This window comes from Eptatretus burgeri, chromosome 4, assembly GCF_056783735.1.
Source record: "Eptatretus burgeri isolate ZD-2024b chromosome 4, Ebu_testis_v1, whole genome shotgun sequence".
Classification (NCBI taxonomy): Eukaryota; Metazoa; Chordata; class Myxini; order Myxiniformes; family Myxinidae; genus Eptatretus; species Eptatretus burgeri.
In genome coordinates this window covers 48,264,045-48,286,572 of record NC_140964.1, presented here as the reverse complement: position 1 = coordinate 48,286,572, position 22,528 = coordinate 48,264,045, and the positions used below count along the sequence as shown (strand labels likewise).

General features: G+C 44.5%; 1 protein-coding gene across 4 annotated transcripts in view; it reads right to left on the bottom strand.

Moving 5' to 3' along the window:
• Window positions 1-21,877, bottom strand: part of LOC147027985 (electroneutral sodium bicarbonate exchanger 1-like) — a 215,700-nt gene extending 193,823 nt beyond the window's left edge. For 2 of the 4 annotated variants that reach the window (XM_085877885.1, XM_085877883.1), the window contains exon 1: window positions 21,529-21,877. Coding sequence is in view for 1 of the 4 variants with exons in the window: in XM_085877883.1 (XP_085734009.1) it covers window positions 21,529-21,573 (45 nt within the window). In the remaining 3 variants the exon portion in view is untranslated. Of the gene's footprint in view, window positions 1-20,896; window positions 20,916-21,528 lie in introns of those variants that run through there. The other 2 variants (XM_085877886.1, XM_085877880.1) reach the window with 2 other exon arrangements.
• Between the last annotated feature and the right edge of the window lie 651 nt (window positions 21,878-22,528).

Sequence of the window (22,528 nt, the reverse complement as noted above, 5' to 3'; positions counted from 1 at the left end):
TGTGGGCAGGACACACAGCAAAGACATCAAGGAACTTCTCTCAACAAGACTATGCGTCTCACACGACTTCCACTTGTGCCTGCCTTCATAACCTTGGGCCTTCCCCCACCTCATTATCACTCAAGCAGAAGACGCACATCCGCACATCGCCCAAAAGCTCCCCGGAAGCCGATTCGTGCCTAGACTGGTGCCCATCACGGTGCACAAGGCCGCTATTCTCCCCACCGAAACATATAGTTGCCAACTCTACCGATTTTAGCCTACTTGAACAGCGTAACGATTTTATTGCCCAATAATAGTGAAAAATACCAGTTTCACAAAATAATGTCTCCTCGAAGTTTTTGATCGATTTTAATGTTGTGACAAGGTTTCTGTTCGCCTTCGGGCGGTTTCCCTCGATGCTGCTTGAAATAGCCATAATCTCATCGCATTTGATTGGCGACAGCTACAATTCAAAGTATGAGGCAGAAAATGGCAAATGCCGTCATATTTACAAGGATTATTGACCTGCGATATGTAGGATGTTCCTCATTGGTTAACTGATACGACGCAACTCACTCCAGAACATTGTGCCAATGAGAACCATGCTTGTGCTGTGTTTGTCGAATGCAAGAGTCGCACGCACACACATACACGATATCGCCTACCCGGCCGGCCTTCGTCTTGCGAGAGCTTACCGAACAAGCACACATGAAGATGACCCAGTAAGATGATGTAATTGCACTAGAGCTACCGAATGTCTGTATTGGAGAGTAGAACATGGCTAAGTCTAAAGTTTATCGTTAAATTTGAGGTTACAATTTACGCATCACCTCCACGACCGAAGGTGAACAACAGGTTATGCTTTTACCCCCGTTTGTTCGTCTGTCTGTCTGTGCAGGATATCTCAAAAAGTGAGACAGATTTGGATGAAACTTGGGAGACAGGTTGGGTGTGTGACAAGGACGAATGAATTCGATTTTTAAGGTCCGTACGTAGATCCAGCCTATCGGTGGGATACAAAATGTAAAATGTTCAGCCTGGCGGAGGTGTAAGCTCTACCGAGTGCTGTTCAAGTTACAACATACGTCATATAAAGTCCAAAACATTCTGGAATTGCTTGGAAAAATAAAAATAATAATGCAAAATTTCCCTACCCTCGAGAGGTGGGGGGTGGGGGTGGGGGGAGGAACCCCCCCCTTCCAGGCCCTGTCCCCATTGGCCGCTTCACTCCCTTCAAACCACGGATCCTTTCCACCCTAGCTCTTTTTATTCTCTCATTGTTGGCAACTATGGGAATATCGGATGGATTACAAAAAGAGTAGAATATTAAAACAGATGAAGGAATAATTCGTTTGACACACAAACACTAGGGCGAGGGTTCAGAGAGCTGGTTAAACGGATTTAAATTAAATTACCTCACGGCTCACGCTTACTCAAGTACATGCAATATGGGAGATGATGATCATGCACTACGCAAAGTTATCCCTTATAAGTCATTCCCACAACAATATCAATCGTACTATCACTGGCAGGGACGTAGAGCGTCACAGTTGCTTACTATCAATGTCATTGCGAAAGAGAACTGACTACGCTCAATGTACTTTTTCAACCTGCCATGACCTCAATGCTTGTGCCTCGAATCGAGCCATCTGTTTCGATGGAAGAGTTTTAGGTAAAGCGTTCATCAGCTTGTTTGTTTTAACGCAACAATTTCATAATCACACACAGGGGTCTCGTGCCGGCTTCCTTGCGAGACGAAAAAGAGATTGTACCCCACACAAATAAACACACAGCACTGCATAATGCAAGCTACAAGTAATTGGGTGAGACACACTGCAACGGCCTTCACTACTGGTATCCATTGCATACAAATGTAGCAATTTCGACCAAAATGTGTCTGGTGGACCCTAACCCCTACCTCCCTCCACCCCTCAAGAGAAACCAGCAAATCATGCAGGAGGACAGGATTTGACGTGTGAGGGGAAGCTGCGATTGGACGGAATTGACAGCAAAGAAAGGTGAAACCCAAAAACCAAAAGCATGACCTGCAGTCTCTTATGCTCTAATGTACAAGTTCCTTCACAGAAATCATGTGCACGGGGATGACCTCGTCACCAAGGGTTTGCTTCCTGCTTTCCAAGAAAAGTTTTGGTAGTTTTTGCATCCATGCATTAAGGATGTCCCACAGCTTCATGTAGAGGCTTCTTTGTCCATATTTCATATTGACCATTCTGTCCATCTGATGGAGCCTGTAGGCAGAAACCTCCGCTCTATAGGAATGGTGATGACCTTGTAAAAAGCCATGTCGCAAAAGCACGACTATTCTTTTTGGGTGTTGGCCTCTGCTGATGCCAGAGATGAAGATCTCTCTGCTGCAAGTCACAGCTTCTGCACAGTTCCCATCAATGTTTGCACAAAATACGGCTCAACTACACACGTACATCGGGCCTTACACTGCCACAAACAACAGAAAGGGTGCCATCAATTTTGTATGAATAACAATAATGTAAGCTTACTGTAAGCATGAATGTGACATAGCATTGTTGATCCCAACTTTAATTGCATCAAGTAGTATTTTTGGCACAACTGTCACGTGTCACCATTTGGTCAAAACATGGATGATTCTTCTCTCCCTTCAACAAAGAAAAACTGTCCAGCAGCCCATATTTATTTGGCTTTGCACAATCAGAGACACGCCAAAATGGATCTCTGTCACAGCAGAGGATGGCAAGAAAACTGTTCAGCCAACATAGGTCACAGCTTTACACAATTGAAGCCTCGTCTCATGAATCATATACACATTTGCCTGTTACAATCCAGAATACATACAGTGCCGAAAGAAAGTCTCCATCGCCTTTCAAAATTTTCACCTTTTTCTTGCATTATACCCTGGAATTAAATTACATTAAATCAGACTTTTTCCACATCAAAACCCACAAAGTTCCAAGTGAAAAACAAATTCTACAAATTTCAGAAACTTAATTAAAAATACAAAACTAGAATATCTTGGTTTGTTGAAGTATCCAACACCCTGAGTTAATACTTGGTGGAAGCACCTTTGACAGCAATTGCAGCTGTGAGTCTGTTGGGATAGGTCTCTACCAACTTTGCACACCTTGATTGGGAAATATTTGCCCATTCCTCCATCCAGAAAGGTGTCGAATAGCTCTGCTTTGCACCAATGCGTTGTCGTCCACCAGACGGCGGTCTCCTTGAGTTAACCCGAGGCGGTCCCTCCAGGTGGGTGCCTGGAATGTCCTATCCATAAGGGATGATGATCACCCGTCTCTGTTATCATCTGAGCTCAAGTGTTTGAACACCGGTATTGCATCACTCTCTGATGTCCAGACACCAGATAGTGGCAAGATCATGGCGGGTGGTTGCACCTACTAATTGGTCTGGTCACTCTGATGGTTACCATGCCCAAGGGGTTGCTGTCGCGATGTCCAATAAGCTGACTCCAATGGTAATTGAGGTAACACCATTCAACGAGCATATTATGAGACGAAGGATTAGTCACTCCTTGGGTGTCGTTTCCCTGGTCTCTGCCTATGGTCCGACTGAGGCGAGTGATCTCACTGTGAAGGACACATTCTATACCACGCTCGAGTCTGTGGTTGATCAGTGCCCCAGGCGAGATACACTTCCAGTCTTGAGGGATTTCAATGCATCGACTGGAACTGAAAGGGATGGTTCTGAGACGCGTGTTGGTCCCCATGGGTCTGGAACTGTGAACCTGAAAAGCATGAAGTTCCTTGACTTTGCAAGAAGTCATGGACTAAGGGTGGCTGGTTCATGCTTTCAGCACCCACAGGCTCATCGCTGGACTTTGCATTCCAATGCTGGCGGTGCGGCAAAGGAGATTGACCATGTGCTCGTTGATGATCGCTGGAGGATGATCGAGAACTGCAAGGTCTACCGGATGCTCAATTCCTCAATACCGATCATAGGTTTGTTGTAGCAACTCTGAAGTTGCAGCTAAAATCCGGGAGAATGGCACAATCACGGCCGAGGCTGGATGTTGGCAAGCTCCAGGATGAGAGGGTAGCTGAGGAGTTTGCGAACAGGCTGAATGGCGATTTGGGGGGGTCTGGGTGCTTTGGTGGGGTCCTGAAGAGTTGTGGAGTGGCTTCAAGACCACCATCCTTAATGTTGCCGGTCGATGTCTTGGAACTCACTGGAGGGCAAAGTGGAATTTTGCCTCTCAAGGGACACTGGATACCATTGACCAGAGTTGTAGGACCAGGCTTAATGGCAGAGCAGAGCTGTTCAGGGAGTTGGGGCATAAAACTGCACCTGCATTCAGGGTGGACAAGGAGTCTGATGTGCGAGGAATCTGTGAAGGGGTAGAGCATCACCTGTGATTAAGTGATTCTCGTCCCGCTTACAGGGGAATTTGCGTATTGCGTTCATCCAAGCCCGTCCCTCGATGTACTGCAGTTAGAGCAGTGGGTGGTAGGCTCTTGACAGAGGAGTCTGAAGTGGAGGCTCGCTGGGCCGGTTATGTTGAGCGGCTGTACCAGGCTGATCCACCAGCTGTTGAGTCGGATGCCAGGGCTGTTCCCACCCCTATTGCTGACCCTCAAAATCAACTGTGGTCCACCTTCGTTTATAGAAACACAGGCTGTGGTGAACCGGTTGAAATGGGGTAAAGATCCTCGGATCTGTGACATCCATGCTGAACTTCTGAAGGCTGGTGTAAATGCTGTACTCATGTCATTGCATGCAGTTCTGTGCTCTGCCTGGAACACAGACATCATCCCAACTGACTGGAGGAGGGCCTTGTTGTCCATCTCTGGTAAGGAAAGGATGATCGCCAGGACTGGAATAACTACCGAGGGGTGATGCTGCTCTCAGTGGCGGGCAAGGTCTTTCCACGAATAATTATTGAGAGGGTTTGCCACCACATGCGTGAGCACCAGCGTCCAGAGCAGTCAGGCTTTACACCAAAGAGGTCAACGATTGACCGTATCCTTGCCCTTCGGGTCCTCACCAAACGCAGATGAGAGTTTCAGCAGGGGCTGCTTGTAGCCTAGGTTGATGTCTGCACAGCGTTCGATTCAGTGAATCAGGATGCCCTCTGGAGGATTCTTGGTCTTCGTGGGGTGCCACCAAAAATGATCGATCAGATGTTTGAATGATATTCTGGTACTGAGAGTGCTGTGAGATGTGGTGGTACCATCTCTGACTTATTTCCAGTTGTTACTGGAGTTCTTCAGGGGTATGTACTGGCCCGCACACTTTTCAGTGCTTGTATGGACTGGATTCTGGGGACGATTTCGGAGAGATAAAGCTGCGGTGCATCATTTTGGAATGTCAAGATCTCTGACCTTGATTTTGCAAATGATGCAGTCATCTTTGCGAGACTCAGGATATGCTTTAGGAGGCCCTCGAAGTGCTGAATGAGGAGTCGAAGCCGCTGGGATTACGGGTTTCCTGGGTCAAAACAAAGATCCAGGCTTGCAATGACCTCTTGGGTGCTGCTATCTTGTCTGGACCTATTTGTGGTGAGGATCTTGCGAACACAGATTCACTTGACTTTAGTGATATTCATGTCTCTGCTCGCTGTGAGCCAGAGGTCAATAGAAACCGGGTCGGGCCTGCGGATTCATGGATTCTCTGGATCATGGGGTGTGGCACTGCCGGTACCTGTGCAGGAGGACCAACATCCGAGTCTTCAGGTCCTTGGTGCTTCCAGTCTTGTTCGACGGATATGAGACTTGGACTCTGACCAGGGATCTGAGACGGCAACTTAATTCCTTTGATACACCCCCTACACAGGTCTCTTCGGAAAATCCTTGGCAATTGCTGGTCGGACTTTGTGTCCAACAAGCGGTTGCTGAGAGAGACTCAAATGAGATTTGTTCCCTGCATAGTCCACGAGCGTCAGCTGCGGCTGTCTGGACACGTGGCTCATTTTCCTGACGCTGATCCTGCTCACCAGATTCTCTCAGCGAGGGAACCTCCTGAGTGGAGGAGGCCAATGGGCCGACCACGTGCCTCGTGGTGGCAGCAGGTTGATCAGCATATCAAGGCGATGACGATGGCCCAGGCATCTGCCTGGGAGATGGCCAGATGGAGGCCACTGGAGTACCGGTGGAAAGTGAACGCAGCGACGTGCTGGTCTGGCGCATAGTCCTGTACCTGACCTGACCTGACCTGTGCCTTTCTACAACCTTATCCCAAAGGACTTTTGAAAGCTCCCTGGTGCTGACAGCTGAGTATTTGCTGTGATATGCCCTACCCAGCAGAGGAAACCTGCAGGAACAGTTGATTTTATTCTGAAATAATCATAATCACTCCAATTTAACACAGGTGATGGCCAATTAACTTGGTGTGTGATTTTGAAAGTGATTGGTTACACTTGAGCTCATTTACAATTTCCAGTTTTGTGTTCTTAATCAATTTTGTGAAATTTGTAGAATTTGTTTTTCACTTGGAAGTTGCGGGTTATGATGTGTAAATAAAGGTGGAAAAAAAAGGTTTATTTAATGCAATTTAATTCCAGGCTATAATATAAGGGAACAAACGGTGAGAAATTTGAAAGTGGGTGTAGACTTTCTATTGAAACTGTATATACTGTCAGAACCCACCATTCATAGGGGATACATTCTTGAAAAATGCCATGAATGTCAGGGCCTGTGAATGTTGGGACTGTTTTTTTTTTGGGGGGAGGGTTATTTTTTATCTTTTTAAACATGGTCTCGGCTCATAAAAGAGCAATGACACAGAACAAATCGGGACACAACATAACAAAGGGAATGCAGGAGAAAGGGAAGCAACAACAGCATGGTGGGGGTACAAAGTATCTGCAGATGGCAAAGAATGGATGCAGGCAAGGATGAAGGGTTAGGGAGAATGCAAATGGTGGACAAACATAAACAAAATGGTGTTTGATCAGTTTGTGATATCAAGGAAGGAGGAGAGGGAAGAGGCTGCTACCTATCTTTCAGAAGGATGAAAGATGTCATGGCAAAGAATGGAGTGAGCAGCAAATAGAGAAAGAGGATTTTCCAGAGTCAGTGAGATCATTGATAAAGATTTGGAATAGGATTGGGCCGACAACACTGCCTTGGGGTACTCCAGCCTTGACAGGGAGAAGAGATGAAAGGGTTCTGTTGAGAGCCACACGTTGTCCACGAGAGTGGTGGAAGTCAGTCACCCAAGAGTGGAGTTGGCCTCTTGGATTCCATAAGCAGACAATTTGGAGAGCAAGGCAGAATGCCAGACTGCATGAAGAGCAAGGACCTGTATGTCCAGAGAGACGGCCCTGATCTCACGTCTGATATTGAGGGCCTCCACCATTGTTGCGAGAGCAGAAGCACATGTCCAAGGTAGAGTGACCAATTTTGAATCTAAATTGATGACCTGAGATGAGGCTGTTGGAGAAAAGGAATGATTTTATGTCAACTGCGATGATGGATTCCATGACCATGCTGATGATTGAAGTAAGCTAATTGGGCTGTAGTTAAGGGGATCCTTTTGCACCTTTTTTATGTGATGCTCTGATATTGGCTGACAATTTCCCAGGTGGATATCAGAGACCATTCCTGTAGTGGTTAAAAAACAACAACAATCATAATCTATCTATAATTCCAGCAGTGTGTGTGTGTGTGTGTGTGTGTGTGTGTGTGTGTGTGTGTGTGTGTGTGTGTGTGTGTGTGTGTGTGTGTGTGTGTGTGTGTGTGTGTGTGTGTGTGTGTGTGTGTGTGTGTGTGTGTGTGTGTGCTGTTTCTCGACAACCGCTGGTCCGATCTAATTGAAACTTGCCAGGTATATTGCTGGGGCCCTGAGGATGTGCCTTTTCAAGGTTTGATATTAATCGGACAAGTGCTTCCCAAGTTATGGCCATTTATTTACCAAACCAATGACAAGACACGTTGTTGCGTGGGCATGGCCGATGGGGAAGGGAAGCTCAGCCGCGTTCCCCATTACAGGTTACAACGTACGGGCTTCCGGAGAGTGACGACTTCGTGTATTCTAATAATTTCTCAATTTCTTATGCGCATTTATAGATAAACACAATGCCGCAAGTTATGATCGTTTTCATACGAGACGGTGCATAAAATTCGGTAACATCAGAGTGCTGGTGTGCTCCGAACCAGGAAGTAATTTTTTTTCTCTCTTCTCTTCTCTTTTTGTTTTTACTTGCGATGACATTGTGAAAAGGCAAAATACGTTGGTGCTAATTGAATAATTGGCCATTGAAACCTAAATTGCGAATCATCGTAACTGTGAAATGCGAACTTCCGCGCCACGCACGTACAGGTACGCGAGAGCGAAGAAACGGCCTGTGCGGTTGTTGTTTGTTCCTCGCGGTTGGAATATTTATTTATTCTTTTTTTTTCTTTTTTTTTTTTAACGGGCACGTACTAGTAATAATAATAGTAACAATTATTTTTAAAAAATAAAAAACCCGTAACTACACAAAGCACGAATGTAGAAGCAGGTCACACTTTATGACCCGCAAATACGCAGGGTCCACGATTTAATAGCATATATTTAACCTCCGCCATCGAAGATCGGAGGTTACTGTTTTCACCCCATTCTATTTGTTACTTACGAAATCTAAAGATTTCGTAAGTATATTGATCACTTCCGTTTCTGTTTGTTTGTTTGTGTGTTTGTGTTTGTTTGTAGGCACGATAACTCGAGAACGGAAGAAGCTACCAATGTCAAATTACACCACGTGATTCAGGAGCGTGATGGCTAGTGCTGATTAGATTTTGGTCAAAATCGGTCGCAGGTCAAGGTCACAGTGAGGTCAAACATAATTCCGTAAATTAATGTGGAGAAATGGAGTATTTTTGATTCGCTCGACGTTACGAGTTCGTTTTAACTTCGATTTCAATTTTGTCTTCGGTTTTTGCGATCGCTGAGGACGCTTAAAACTCGGTTGTCGAAATTCTGGTTAAAATCGGATGTTTTGGAGATGTTTTAAGATTGTATAAAAAATATTTCACTCGACACGTCAGGGGTCATCCCATGATGCAGTGCGCTCGAGCAGACGAGTCGTTGAATCACGTATGGTTTTGCGTGTGCGCGCTGACGGTGTTTTCGATAAAGATGGTGTTTAAAAGTCATTTTTTATCCCAATAAAGGTTATTGTCGCATGCCTGACTCACTAAGCCGTCGGATTATGTAAAGATTGTTGGTGGATGGCCGAATAGTACGGTTTGTGACTTTGATAAAATAATATAAAATAATTGCGTGGAGAAATGGAGATTTTTGCTTCGGTCGACGTTACGATTTTTGATGGTTTGGTACAGAATCATCGTAGAAACTTCTGGTTTGCGTCGCTACCTTCTCGAGAGACAGCTTTTATTGGACAAGGTCAGAGGTCAAGTTGACAATTTCGTAAGTACCAGTCTATGACTGCTTGTTTGTTTGTTTGTTTGTGAACAGTATTACGGAAAAACTCCTCAACGGATTTCGACAAAACTTGGTGGGGGGATTAGGTATGGTCCAAGGATCATGCCATTAGATTTTGGACTTGGTCCAAAATCCAATATGGCCGCTATGGCGGCCATTTTGAAAAAATATTTGAATTTTTTTTTTTTGCATTTCTACATGTTTTAAGTGATTTCCAACCCTCCCCCCCCCCAAAAAAAAATTGTTAGAGAAAAAAATTTTTGCAACTTTTTTTCAACAAAATTTCGATTTTTTTTTTATTTTTTTTTTTTGCATTTCTACATGTTATAAGTGATTTCCAACAAAAAACATGCCAAAATTATAATTGCGGCTGATTTTGGAACTTCAGGTGGATATACCCACGTAAAATCAATTTCTGTCTCAAGGAATCTAGTTATGACAAATGAATTGAGTATGTAAAAGTTAAAAGTAAAAGGGAAAGTTGCAAACTATAACTCTGTGAGCACTGTTGACGTCAAATTGAATGAATAGGATATCAGCTTCACTTGAGTGACCTAGCAGTATTGGCGGCGGAGGTTTTGCACTCTACCGAGTGCTCCCCCTCTAGTTATCTATTAGATATTGCGCGAGTGACAACAGGTTACAAAGAATGGTGATGGAGGAACGAATGTAGTATTCTCAAATAACGACAAAATCATATTACCACATTTCCTACAGAATAGAAAACTGCATAAATCGTTAACAAAAGTGAAAGATGCAAGCAATGACAGGTAGGCCAATGGTATGCATTGGGGTGATTTATGAGAGGAACATCCTTGGAGGATTGCAATTTTTCTTTTTTGTCGACAAAGTCGATGCCCGTGGAGGAGCTAGAACATGGAATGGATCAGGACATAACAGAACAAGAGGACCAGTGGAGAGAGGGGTGTGGGGGGAGCACACCAACAATAAGATTGAGGGACAAAATAGAGGGAGATTTGAACAAATAAGAGATGTGGGGAGGAATGAGGTGTAGGAGAAGACTTGGGGGTTGGGGTGGTGGGTGAAATAGACATGGAAGCAAACTCTCAGAAAGGAAAAACTGGAAATTTGGAAAGAGCTGTGGGCTTGGAGGGAGGGGCATTTTGGAGTGGGGGGGGGATAAGATCATGGTTTTGGATGGTGGATGATCTGAGATGGTGGTGAACATCTGTCTTGAAGACCTGGAGGGAAGAATGACTAAGAAAATATGAAAGTTGGTTCCACTGGCAGGGGGAAAAAAAAAGATGAATGAATGAGTAGACCACATGCAATCTACAGAAACCTAGGGGGACAACGTACGGAAAGAGCAGAGGGTGCAAGACGAGAAACAAGGTGGTCGAAGACAGAGACCACTGACTTATCTTTGATAGGCCCACAGACTCAGCTTCATCAAAAGAGATTCTAATGATCTTGAAAAGAAAGTTCAATCTTCAGGTTGGACACACTTCTTGTGGACTATGTGGCATGATCTGAGATTACTTCTCTTCCTGGAAGGCAAATCCGACCAAAGGCAAAGTTGTTTCAAGGCAACTTCCTCACCACAGCAATCAGTGTACCATAGGTGGGAAGAAGGATATGATAACTGAATGAAAGAGAGCAGGATTCTGTGGAAGAATTCCCAAGCGGAGTTAACATCAGGAGCAGCAGATATGGGAGACCAGTCCTGAAATGAAATGGCTGCTTGCAGTCCCTGCCAATCCGCTTGAGTGAACTGCCAGACTCACCAGCATTGAGGCAGCTCTCTGAGAAGAGCCAGACAGATATCGACTTTCACAAGCAGATGATCAGATGATCCAATTGGAGCAGAGGAAGAGCGGGAGACATTCGCAGGACCGTTTGTCATCACCAAGTACAGAAGAGAGGATTTGCCATTGGTAGATATCCGGGTTGGAAAGGTCACACATCGATTCAGTCCCATGGAGTCATAGAAGTCCTTTGCTGAAGTGCCATGGCCGGTGAGAGAGGTACCAACACCCAGCCAATTAGCTTGGTAACAATTGAAATCACCACTTTTGAGGAAGAGAGTTGCGATGAGTGGTTAAAGGTTTGTCCGTGTTATCTGAGAGAGCGAGCGATCTAGATGGAGCAGTCACTGTTACAACGGTACAACAAAACAAGCAAACAAGAGGTTGGAGCAAAGGTGAAGTCACAAGCAAAGTTACTCCTGGGGGTTTGGAGGTGTAAGATCAGAACAAGGACAGTGAGAAATGAAATAACAAGATGACCAAGTTGTGTACTCAGTGCAGTGAAGTCAATACAAAACCTCTGTTCCAACCAAAGACGGTTTAGTAAACGTCGCATGGAACATGATGATTCAATTTTTACAGAACATTATTTTTTAAAAACTTTGTCCCCTCTATTTATTACTGGGATAGTATAGTTATAAATATTTCCCTATTCTCATATCTTTCAATTTACAGCAAGGAATTGTTTTCCATTCGAAGCATGTATCAATCATGCATTTACACGCACAAAAACAAACAAATAAGCGAAATAATAACACGAGGTCACAAATGCACCGATTTCCGAAGAGCGTAACAAAGCCTACGTCTGTCATCCAAGGTTAAAGACGTCAAGGGTTGTGGAAAAGCGAGATGACTCACCCACGTACTGACAATGGAGCAGAAAAAAAAACGCAAATTAGAAAGGACGGATCAGAAGATACTATTAAATGACACAGACGGACACACAGAGGATATGTGGACGAGAAGTATGTAAACAGACATGACAGGCAACAAATGGTATTTTCTGACAAAAGTTACAGCTGGAGACATATAGGAAAAGTTTATGAGAGCACAGAAAAGATCATGGTAGGCTTGGGAGAGTGGCTTGCCACCTTTAAAGGACTGGAGGGATTACATGGATTGAGAGAGGAGATTGGCTTGGCAGGATAGCCTCGACCGAGAGGCATGCAGAATGACATCTGGGCTTTCTCGCCTGGGTTTGAATCTCGGCCCAGCTAAAAGCTCTCATCCTGGTGTTTCGCAGGATGGCAAGCCAACAATAAGTGTGCCGTCCTTCAGATGGACGTTAAACTGGGTTTCCCGTCTGATAGCATTAGTTGGTGGACATTATAGATCCCATGATGTCGATCACGAAGAAAAGGCGAGCTATCGCCGGCACCCTGAACAAATTACAAAATTCCTGCTCTGGCTTACAGAGGGGTACTGTATCAGCAGCAAAGTCACATCCCCAGCAAATGGTTTAAAGAGCAGCCATGTTCTGCATACAAAAGGAAAATGAGGACAAAGGAGTCAAGGTAAACAATATGGAAGACAACAAGGTTCAGGTTACTGGATGAGCAGGAGAAATTTGGTGGGGATAAACGGCTGAAATAGTAGTTGTGGCAAGACAAAAATTTTAGACTGTGCAGGACCGTAAGGTCACCAATTGGTGGGTGGCAAGGACAGCAGCAGTCCCAGTTCCTCAATGTTTCAGCAAATGAAACTGATGAACCTTTTGGGGCAGATGATAGTGCCTCTTGGGGTGAAAAATTAAAAAAGGCAGACCAAGACCAAGGAAAGAAGCTGATACCACATGGAACTGCGGACAAGCAGCTTGTCAGACTAGTTAGAGCTGATGCCATCCAAAGAAGGTTTTCAATGTGAAGCTTCCAGCATGGAGGCAAGATTGGACATGTGTTCAGCACAAAACAATTCATGGTATATTTTGAGGTCAAGGAATCCTTTCAAGATCATTGGAATCTCCCGTGATGAAGCTGAGTCTATGGGCCTATTGCAGACAGGTCTGTGGTCTCTCTATATTCGCCCGCCTCCTGTCTTATCTTGCACACTCTGCTCTTTCCATGCTTTCTCAACTCACCACCCCCCACCCCCATCCCCATCTCCCTGCCCTTCCACCCAACCCTCCAAGGTTTCTCCAGGGCATACGCAGTCCACCATCAACCCATTTTTGGTGAACCTTCCAAAATCTCAACTCTCTGCTCACCTCCACCGATTCGTTCCACTTTTTCCCACCTGTGGAACCAACTTCCGCATTCTCTTCAATCTCATTCTTCCCTCCAAGGCTTCAATGCAGCTTTTCACCATCATCTCAGATCATCCCCAATCCAAAACCATGATCTTGTCCTACTCCCATTAACCCCCACCATCTTCCAAGTTTTCATCTGAGTTTGCTTCCGTATCCATTTTGTCCACCCCATGGGTTTTCCCCTACCCCTCTTTCTTCCACACATCCCTTATTTGTTCAAGTCTCCCTCTATTTTATCCCTCAACCATGGTTGGTGTTTCTTTCCCCTCTCTTTCTGCTGTTCCTAAAATAAAGGGCTCTAAGGACTGAAGAGCCATGAGAAGGTGACCACAGGAGTGGTTTGTTTGTCAGGGAATGTTTATATGGAGAAAGAGTTTGTACGTGAGACTTTCCAGCAATGATTTTCATATTCCATTCAGTTGATTGATTTCAAAAAACAATTCACAGAAGCACCATGGCAGGAGACGACGAGAAATAGGTGAAAGGAGGATAGGATCTCAGTGGATATCATAAAGTTCAGAGGTGGGAATTGGAGAGACTGAGGTGGCAGTAAGCAATAGACTTGAAGACCTGCATGATAAAGCACAAGACAAAACTCAGGAAGATATTTCCACATGTGAGCAAAGAGGGTTACAACACTGAACGGCAGTGAGTTTTTAGCTTCAATTTGGAGAGGGTAAGAAATTAAGGGGTTTTGGTGGAATTTGTGTGAGCTATAGTGTGGGGGGAGGGGGTGAAAGGGGAGGAGGGAGAAGCAAGACCAAAATAGAGCAGGCAAGAGACTGCAAGCCCAGCAACATGCCTATGGTGAGTAAGATGCAAATTCTGAAACTAAGCTTCCTTTCATGATATGCCAATGACAACAAAGGACCTAAGACTCCAGGCCTCTAAGAAGGGCAATTTGAGAAGCAGCAGCACTAGCCCATCTGATGACATTTGCTGAAAACCCCAAATGCACATGGACATTCCAATCACTTGGCAGCATTGGACAAAAGGCCCTGCCCTTTGGTACCATCCCGCCTTCCCACTTTCACATGCATTCTGGAACATACAAGCAAAAGTCAAATTCACTGAACCATCCTTTTCTCAACAACCATATAAAAAGCAAATTAAATAGCTCTCTCTATACAACAATTACCACCAAAGGAGAAGAAAAGTTAAACCTATATCTTGATGAGACCTTTCCATAATTTCAAATCAAAACGCAGAATGGGTGCCTGAAAAGTGAAACTTGGATCGTTCCCTGGTGGGAAATCAGTCAACCGCATGAAAAGAGGTGGAATATCAATGTCATTGTAACTGAAGGACCTTGTAACCAAGTGGTTTAGTGGGTTTTCCCCAGATTAAGAAAAGAAGTGGAATATCAAAACCCTTCCACACGTGCGTCACCAGAATTCTGGACCGCCTCCTGAGCCCATTTCCAGTCTGAGTAAACAGATAGTACAAAACGATGTACACGCGCAAACTCCCATCCTCAATTTGATCCTTAGTATACAAACCGTGTGGACTGGACACACTGCCATGCCAGACGGATCACACGGCTGGAAATGCAAAGCAAATCTCCAATCACAACTGTACTTACTTTTTAAAGGCACAATAGATGGTCAATCTCTGAAAAAATCAAAGAACGGTGAAAAAAAACAACAAAAAATTAAAAAATAAAAGAAAATAAATAAATGTATTTCTTTCAAGTAAAGCCTTATGGCTGCTGGTTGCATCATTGGTTAGGGACGCAGCTATGCCGCTGATGGTGTCCCTATTACCAGTCGTCTTCTTCTTCTTGCATATGGCAGCTTAGTTGCCGGGGTAGCTATCATTTCTTGGAAGCGTGACTGTCGCTGATGCAGTGCCCCTCTTCTAGTACACTGGTACTCATTTCGCCGACCTCGGAAGGATGACAGGCTGAGTCAACCCCCTGGTGTATCAATTCAGTGGCCAACGGGGCTTGAACTCAGGACCCTAGGATCCCAAGCCGCCACAATAACCACTAAGCAAACACCAGGCTCCCTATCAGCAGTACACTGGTACTCATTTTGCTGACCTCGGAAGGATGACAGGCTGAGTCAACCCCACCTGGTATTAATTCAGCGACCAACGGGGCTTGAACTCAGGACCTTACGATCCCAAGTCAGCCACCCTTACCACAAAGCCAATACCAGGCTAACAAATAAATAATAATATTTTTTTAATCATTGCTTACAAATGGATTTTGCGAATTGTTTTTAATAAATTACAGGGGGGGAAAAAATGGATATCTGCAATTACAAAGTGACACCAAGGGCAAGCCTCTCCTGGCACGTGTGATGCAATGACGGCCTTTTCCTCCTCCCCCACTGCCCCCCCCTCCTTGGACCGCCATGACCTTTGACATGAAGGAAGAATGCAAATGAAGAAAGTGTCCCAATCTTCAATATATCCGTAAAACTCACATCATGAAAATCGGAGGAAAACTATTCAAGTTGTGATCAAAAAGGTGTTTTTTGTTAGTTAGGTCACAAAAAAAAAAAAAAGAGGTAGGTGAAAGACAACAAATATCAGGTGTCCATCTTCAGTGCAGGTACACCGATCAATATGATGCAACACATCTTAGATGGCCAAGCGGTCTTTGAGATTCCGCATTGGCTCAATTGAGTGATGACAAAAAGAAAGATTTTTAATGGTTTTATTATTTATTTTTTTTCAGACCGCCATTTGACCTTGACAATTAACCCGGAGGGGTACGATGCAAATTAAGGGGAAATGCGCCTTACTCTCGGCTATCTCAAGGGCAACTTCATTCTGATCGGACAAACCTTAGTCGAGTTACGGTGAAAAGGGTTCAATTGTCTGTCATTAGGTCATGACCTGAAAAAAATAGGTCAACGTCAAAAAAAAAATGTCAACCCTGAATACTTTATATTCCCATTAGTGATGTAAAAATTAATTCCGAAATTCCCAGCCGGATCAAAGATTCAGCTCGGATATTAGCAGAAAACCCTAAATGGTGCTTTCGTACTCCTAGGGGTGTAAGAAACTCCTTGGTACCAATTGTAGAAATAAACCCTACAAGGATATATAAGCCTTCTTCCATATCCTATAGCAAGCCTTCCCATATCCTATAGGAGGAAACTTAATTATATATTATAATCAAGTCTCCACACCAAGATAAAATATAAAAGGTGGAACGAGGTGTGCGAATCAATGGGTATACATTTTATTTCTAATTACACAGACTTGTACATTGGAATATTTTATTAGAAACTGGCTTTTTTGGAGACCGAGCATCTCATTCCGAGAACATTTTCAATGCCCTTTGTATTTTAAAGGTCCTGCGGGTTACCCAACACATTTATTAGAATGCAACAACACGGCAAAAGGATTGCCAAATCTTTTGGAATGGCTCACATTCCATCAGTCGCGTTTCAGTGAGGAGGAGATAAAGTTGCTCACAATAACCGGCACCAATTTATCTGCAGTTTCAGGCAACACAGTCCATACGTGCAGCGTGTGCAGAACCTGTCATAATATGTCAAAATCTTCCAAAGCCATCTTCACATTCGCATCCGAGGTTGGATTAAGTCAAGGAAGAGGCGATAAGAAACGCAAGCCGTGAAAATACGATCGCCGGTCTGTCTGCCACGAGTGCACAGGAACGGGTTGCTCGTGAACATGATAATGCAACCGGCTGTTGTGAACCGTTTGGAGGACCTTACAATGATCATGACTACTCTGGAATCTATTCCACATCCTATTACATTTAACTTACTCACGGCCCTATACTGCTGGCCCAGCGACCTCTTTCAAACGGACAGTGGTTGGGACAGTCTGCTTAACATCACTCCTGAAGGATGGCAGGATTACATCCTGCAACCCACCAATGTGGTCCTTTGATTCTACTGTGAACCAAGAAAAGGTCAGATTTCCCACGATGGTTCAAGAGTCACGTGCTTGTTGGCAGGTCGGTAGCTTAGCTGTGTGGTCCTCATGGTTGGATGTCAAAAACTGCACCTGCTTCAATCCAAAGTCTCTTTGTCCTTCTCTAGAAAAATCACAACTTTAATGAAACGAGTGAGGAGGAAAAGAAAAAAAAAGTGAAAGTGTGGTGTCGATTACACAGATTACAAACAAAAGAATGAATAACTTAAAACATTTCCATGTCGCACATGGAGGTAGAAGCAAAACAAACCGCCAAATGCCCCAACCGAGGGATGACCACATTTCAGATACAGATGACAACGACATAGACCAAGTAATCTCAACATGTTAAATAGGAGATAGACAAAAAAAACCAATTGTCCTAGACTTAATATTCCTGAGGAACAAGCAGGCAAGCCCTTGAAGAACCGAACCAAACCGATATCATGTCCAACATCAGAAATTGCATCAAATGGATAATTTGGAATCACGGGTGGAATTGTAGTTGGGTGACCCTGTGGTGTTTGGCAATGAGAACAATGTCAACAGTGGAACCCCAATCACAGACAAATAACAGCCAGAATGTTGTCTGCCAGGGGATTGGAGCAGGAGCTCAGGGGAAGAAGGGGGGAGTAGGAGTGATGGGGCTGATATTGAAGGCAAGTCAGATTCTCTGTTAGCTGAGCATTTAGGGTTCAGCAGTAAGTGTTCAGGCCCTCTGATAGACCATAGTTATGTCGATGTGCACGAGATGTAAAGGTTGCAAGTCAAAAACGGGATGGCCTATTAGCGCTCCCATCTGAACCGACGGCTCGTAATAATGTAAGGCACCCCCGGGTTCAAATCCCATTCCCATATCCCATCTGTGTTTGGCGTTCGTCTCATAATGTCCGTGTAATTCATGTTAAAGTACATCGGTCCTGGATGGGATTCATGTAAAAGCTCCTCTATGAGCCTAATTGTTACAAGTCATAAATATAAATGAAAGAAACAACCGCCACAGCTGAGGTGGCAATGGTAGCACATGTTTTCAATCATTGACATTCACATTTCAAAAACAGGTAAATCAAGCACCAGGAAAAACACGTTGATAGAATGAACACCAAAAACCCAACCTGACATTTACATTAATAAACATATCACAAAATATCACCTGGGAACCGATGTGTGCGTGCGTGCATGTCACTCACATTGCATACGTAGATATCATGGTTATCAACCCAAGCCAAGTTGGAACAAAATAAACGATAATGCTTTAAGGAAAGACGGAAATGGTTTCATAAACACGACTTTGTGGCAACTTGTATTTCCTTCTCGAGTGCCCACTGCAACAAACACACTGACAAAGCAACTACTACTTTACCAGCCCTTCATGGAGGGTTGGCCCGCAAAAGGTTTTTTTTTTCCTCCTTCCTCCAAAATTTTTCCAAAACCAGCTGGCTCGGGCTGACGCTCGACTGAATCCAATTTGGGCAGGAATTTATCATTTGTTCAGGGTGTCGGCGATAGCTCACCTGATTTTCATCGTAAAACGTCGTGGGACCTTTTAATGTCCATCGACTAATGCCGGCAGAGGGGACACCCAGCTCAAGGTTCATCCGAAAGACGGCGCACTTCAACGATGCACCGATCTGACAATTTACAGCAGGGTCGGTAATTGAACCGAGGATATGCAGCTCAGAGGAGAGTGCACCCACTACCTGTTCACTTTGCTTCAAGACTCGTCAAAGCAACAACTGAAACAAAACAAAGCGTAAGAAACTGTGCAGGCGATCACGTATACATCAGATGTTTGGTTTACATCAACTCGGCGCTGGCAACGTTCGGTGAACAAATAATTACATGAGTACATTATCATTGTTTGAATAAGAAAATAAATTAATTAATAAAAACAGGCAGAAAAACATAACTTTTCGCATCGTTACAAAGTATATTTATCTGTTAGCACACCTGTGCAATGCATGGCAGGTGGTCCATATGGTGTGCAGGTGTCATAATTATACTTTCTCAACAACTCACAAACAAATTGGATCAATTTCAAATACTCAATCAGAAATGCTCAAAGTGGGTCTTTCCCATGATTGGTCAAATTATTATTATAATTTTTTTTCTTCCACAAATGTTCTTGGTTGGCCAAATTATATTACTACGAAAAGGGCACTCAGTGGAGCACATACCTCTGCCACGTAATGCCTGATCCACGAGAACATATCGGGACCAATAAATTTTTGAAATATCTTGCTATACAGTACCATATCGTTTTTGGCCCAATCTCTCTCAATGGTGTAGAATCACTTTAAAAATTAAATAATTCTCGTATCCAGATCCGGATTCGGATTTTCAGCAAAATCGAATCAACTCGTCATTGCCACACACCCAAGCTGTCCACAAAGTTTCGTCCGAATCAGTCCACAACTTTTTGAGATATCCTGCACACAAACAAAAACAAGCAGACATAAAAGGGGTTAAAACATGACGGTCCTTCACCCTCAGTGGCGGAGGTAATGAAGTGCCAATCTATGCACAAAGGAGACACAATATGTCATCAGATTTGATTTCTTCTTGGAGGCTCCAACACAACCTAAAAAGTCAAACCAAACTGGTAAAATAGGAGAGGAACAAGTATACTTTGATGTCGACCTCGTACCATAGACTTGCTCAAAGGCGGTATACTCCATGATGCAGGGAGTGCTCCCTGTTGGCACAGCAACAATCACCAGTTGTACTTAAATATGATTCCCAAGACAAGAAGGGGGAGACGTGAGGACCTAAACCCAGAACCATCAACACCACGCCAGGCCACCTTGACCACCTGAATCATTTCAATTACGAGCAAATGCTATACGTAAACATATACACATACACTCAAAATGAGCCTGGTGTGGCTCAGTGGTTCAGGCGGTGGCTTGGGATCCTTGGGGTCCTGAGTTCGAGCCCCGCTGGCCGCCGAGTTAGCATCAGTGGGGTTGACTCAGCCTGTCATCCTTCCAAAGGTCGGCGAAATGAGCATCAGTACACTGGTAATTTTCCCTGCAGGGTCGAAGGCGACTAAAGGGTTGGTGTCAGGACGGGCATCCGGCTGTAAAAAAAAACATTGCCACAAGAAAGGGTACCATGATTGGAGCCCAATAAAAAGATGACCCCTGCTCAGGGATAAAGGCTTTCAAATGGTGTGATTATGATGATATGTACTCAAAAGAACTCAATGTGTCGTGTGCTTGGAGAAAGACACCAAATCCACAGCAGACACCTTCCTTTGTGCCAAGATCCTTGACGATCCCTGTGCCAAAGTGCCACTTGAACAAGTTTGTAATTCAACTCGGTCTGCATTTTCACAATAACAACAACTTCACTTCCAACTCACAACTCAAAGTACACTTACAATGTGTTGTTGTATTTCGTTAAATCCTTCCTGGTAGCTCAGACACGAATCCTCCGTTCGTTGGACACGTAATTCGACAGATCTCACAAACAAACCGTCACACACAACGGCGGACTCAAACGGAGAAGGGAAAGCACGGGACGACTCTGTGTGCACTGCAAGCTCCCCCATTGGCTTAAAACACCGGACGTGTTATAAACAGGTAACACCAAAGAGTTTCCCGCCGTTTTTACCACCTGAGACGGCGCGGCTCACCTTCACCCGGCGAGGCGTCCTGCAATCTCGTGAAACACGTCGGAGAGCACGAAGCCCCTTCATCTGGTGGTGCGTTCTTCTCTTTAATGACTCCAAAAGGACACAATTATGAATCATCACAGCACGTCAATTAACGAATTAATTAATACTTTTTTTTTAAAAGTGCTTCATGTCGCATCGAAAGGAATTACAAGATCACGAGGTAGCTCACGAACAAAAGCAACACAACGCAATTCGAACCTGGGATCCCACGATAATAATCAGGGTTCGCGTGGGATCACACCAAACAGGTCACACCTGTCGGAACTTCGACCAAGTTCGAACTGAGTGCGACGAACTTTTCCAGAGTGGAACTTGTGGAGAAGTATCCAAGGCTCCTGCGGTCGTTCGAGCCGCAACCGCAACCACCACAACCACCACCAACGTGGTGCACAAAGCGAACACAGACACTCGGACGTAACAAAGAACGACGTCACGCCAGGCCCTACTACCGGCAGGCGAGGGTGAAGTAAGCAACAACGATCCACAAGGAAGTCTGGTCATGACGGGAACGATGAGACCCGAGCACGGCGATCGCGACGAGACTGCACACACGAACAATCGCGAGTCTCTGGCACTCTGAGGCCGCTTACTGAGGGCAGAAGGGGCTGCAGCTGCGCGCCACGCTCGGCGTCCATGACTCTGGCTGTGGTGGCTGAGTGCCGTCCGTGGTTGTGGTGGCCGAGTGCCGCCGGGTCCCGGAGCACGCGGGACCGGCTGCTTTGTTGGAGTGCCGGATGACTGAGCCACTCGACGTGGGAGTTATGGAAGGAGGAGAGACAAATAACGGAAGGAAAGAAAGAGGGAAGGAATATAAATAAGAGGAAAGAAAAATAAAGAGTGAGGGGGAGAGGCCGGAATAAATAAATGGGGGGAGAGGGAGAAGGACGGTGATACTGTACTGTGTGTGAAGGGAGTTTATGGAGGAGGGAGAGGGATATGTTGCGTGAGTGAATTTGGGGGTGGGTGTGGAGAAGGCGCGCGATGACGCGGGCGCAATGAGGATTCAGGTCTTGTGACGTCAGGTCGCCTTTGGGCTCTGCGCTGCCGTCGTCACGGACGTTGGTTGTTCACGACTTTCAGAAGGATCCGAGTTCTATAACCGGTCAGTTCGCATTTTGTTTCCTCGTTTTGAAAATAAAAACAACTTTCTCTGTGACCGGGAATCGAACCCGAGCTGCGGTGGTGAGAACGCTGAATCCGAACTACTATATATATATATATATATATATATATATATATATATATATATATATATATATATATATATATATATATATATATATATATATATATATATATATATATATATATATATATATATATATATATCTATATGTATATATATATGTGATGAGCAGCGCCCATTGGCCACACCTTTCCCTCCCAGCATGTCACAAACGTGCCTCATGCAGACAGAGTATGTTCGTTACTCTTGAATTCGAGTCGTTTTGCATGTCACAAATTTTTGCTCTTCCAATTACAATTGGCGGCCAAAGGCGTCACTGAAATGAGGGTCCAAATTATTACAACGTCAATGACGTCATACGCAGTCACGTCTTCTAAAAAAAAAATCTATACGTTAATAAAACA